Below are 2,495 nucleotides of genomic sequence, written 5' to 3'. Positions count from 1 at the left end.
CGGGAGCCTCCTGGCTGTGTCGGCGCAGCTGAGCGCCTGCCGCACGGCCCTGCGCCTCTTCGATGACTTCGCCATGCTCAGCTACAGCTGCGGCTACGGGCTGGGCCCCAAGGTGAGCGCGGGGCATGGGCTGCACCGGCAGCCTCCCTGGCCACGCCGCAGGTGCCAAGGCATGTCTTCCGTGCTCCCTGCAGGATGAGGACAGCTTTGTGCGGGGGCTGTCGGTGCTCTGCAACCTGGCCAACCAGCTCTACTACCCCTGCGAGCACGTCGCATGGGCGGCTGACGCTGGCATCATCCATGTCGGCTCTCAGAAGTGGTGGACGCTGAGCATGGCGCTCTGGGCCTTCTCCCTGCTCCTGGGCATCCTGCGGTAAGGCTGGCTCGGGGGGCTCAGGCTCCAGTGGGAGACCGACAGGGAATGAACCGTGTTGCCTGTAATCAGGCTGAAATGAAGGACCCTCTCGGCTGCAGAAGGGTGCTCTTCCTCGTGTATGCAGTTAATGCTAGAGGGGAAAAAACCCTCCCTTTTCGTGCTGTAGGAGAAATAACTCTGTTGTCTTATTTTCAGATCCCTGAGAATCTTGTTCCGGTTAAGAAGGAAGCTGAGGCAGCACAAGTGGTATGATTTCCCTCCTTGGCTATGCAGTGAGTTTAACCCAAATACATCCATTCTCATTTACTTTTGGTTCCAACAGTACATCTTCGCCTCTGAGTCAAAAGGAAATGAAAGCCCAAGTGAAGGCTGAAGTTCTGAGCATCCTCACGGACATGGCAGATCTCTCCAATGCAATCCACTGGCTGCCTCCGGGCTTTCTTTGGGCTGGACGCTTTCCTCCATGGTTAGTAGGTCTCCTGGGGACCACATCTTCCCTGATTGGTATCTACCAAGCATCTAGAGGAGGAAATTCTGAAGCTGTATAAGCCATAATTAAGCTTTGGGAGCCAAATTTTTACGCGGTAAAAATGCCTTTAGTGAGGCAGGGCGTATTTTAACTTTTTTGGGTGTCGGTGATTGTAATTCCACGCATCCTGTAATTGGGACTGTAGTCAAGATGTCTATAACAGAGAGGATTGTTCGCAGTTAACAATTTTTATCTCTTCTCATCGGAGAAGTCTTTCAGGCGAATCCTCTGAAAAGCAAGAAAGCTCCTAGGATTGATAAAATAGAGGGGGAAAAAAAGTCACTTCCATCCTTCCTTCCTATGTCCCAAAAGACAAATGCAACTCTCCAGTGTTTGCTGTCACTTAAAAGAGCACAAAGTCAGTGTTGGGCGGAGAAATGGCCACGGTTCTGTCACACAAAACTTCTAAGGGACGGATCCTGCAAGTTCGAGCTCCAGGCTCAGCACTTGGTGCCTCATTCTGAACCAGGGAGGTGACCGGTATCGTGGAAGTTTCCCCATCAGATGTTTTGGTGTTTGAGCCCAGAGCAGATGCCCCAAGTGCAAACAGGAGCAAGCGACTGAGAGAGGTTGTTGGGTTGTTTGTGACGGTTGTGTTTCTTTAGAAAGAGATAGTTACTGTAAGCAGTGCCTTGCGAAGCTTCCTTCTAGTCTGTAGTACTCATTTAAGGAGGAATAGTGGAAGTTGAGACTTCCCAGTTAAACCAGAAGCAGTGCTGGGCCTCCAGCTGTGCCTTTAGGAAAAGCCACCGGGTGGAGCTCTTCCACCAGGCTCTGGCAGCAGCCAACGGACTTCTTCCTTTAAAAAAAAAAAAAAAGGCAGCAAATTTGTTAATCACCTTTCAAAGGACCAATCAGACCAATGCCAAGATGAGTTTTACAGTTACATTTCTAGGCAGTGCCAATAAAAACGAGACGAATGCTTCAAAGGTGGCCTTGAGTGATCATTCCTTTTGATAACTGGGCAAACAGTCTTTATTTGGTTCTAGAAAGCTCCAAAGAGTGCCTAGGCGACAGAAAACCTTTGTGCTGTGTTGGCTGCAGCTCCCCATCCGTTACCAGCCTGCCTTCTCCCGAAATAATTCAGAGCACCCGACTGACCTGTCACCGAGATACATCTTTTGAAAACAGTTCTGCTCGGTCTGTGCCGTGCTTGTGCTCCCTGTGACACAGTGCAGTGCACACCACATTCCCAGGAGGTTTGACCTCTTTTGTGTTGGTTTTTGGCATGGAAACGATCCCTTTCCTGTGTTCAAAGAGCAGAGCAAGATCTTGATACTCTTTATCCTTCGCCTTGCTGTTTTTCTGGACCTTCACCCCGCAAAGTGTCACAGAGGACGCCTTCTTGACCGTGCTCACAGTTTGGTGTCAGATTTACAAGTTTTGGTGCAACTCGGAGGGCAGGCAGGCGTTATCTGGAAGAGAATCGTGTGTTTTTTTCCAGTGACGCAGCAGGTCTTGTGCCCGAACAGGAGGAGCACCCAGGACAGCTGTAGCTGCTGCCCAGTCCCGTCACCAGCTGTGGTGGCTCCTTGCTGCAATTTAGTGTTGTGTTTTTTTTTTTTTAATAAGAAATAGGATTCAATCTCT

General features: G+C 50.3%; 1 protein-coding gene across 1 annotated transcript; it reads left to right on the top strand.

Annotated features, from left to right (window-relative positions):
* Positions 1–4: 4 nt before the first annotated feature.
* PEX11G (peroxisomal biogenesis factor 11 gamma) lies at positions 5–924 on the top strand (the record flags this gene model as incomplete). The annotated part of the gene is made up of 4 exons (XM_010288357.1): positions 5–112; positions 195–373; positions 572–622; positions 699–924. Coding segments are annotated over 4 exons (564 nt in total), but the record flags the coding sequence as incomplete, so codon positions are not given.
* Between the last annotated feature and the right edge of the window lie 1,571 nt (positions 925–2,495).

Source organism: Phaethon lepturus, unplaced genomic scaffold, assembly GCF_000687285.1.
Source record: "Phaethon lepturus isolate BGI_N335 unplaced genomic scaffold, ASM68728v1 scaffold45305, whole genome shotgun sequence".
In the NCBI taxonomy this organism is placed as follows: Eukaryota; Metazoa; Chordata; class Aves; order Phaethontiformes; family Phaethontidae; genus Phaethon; species Phaethon lepturus.
The sequence above is the reverse complement of the archived record's forward strand: the minus strand, read 5'-3'. Positions and strand labels throughout refer to the sequence as shown.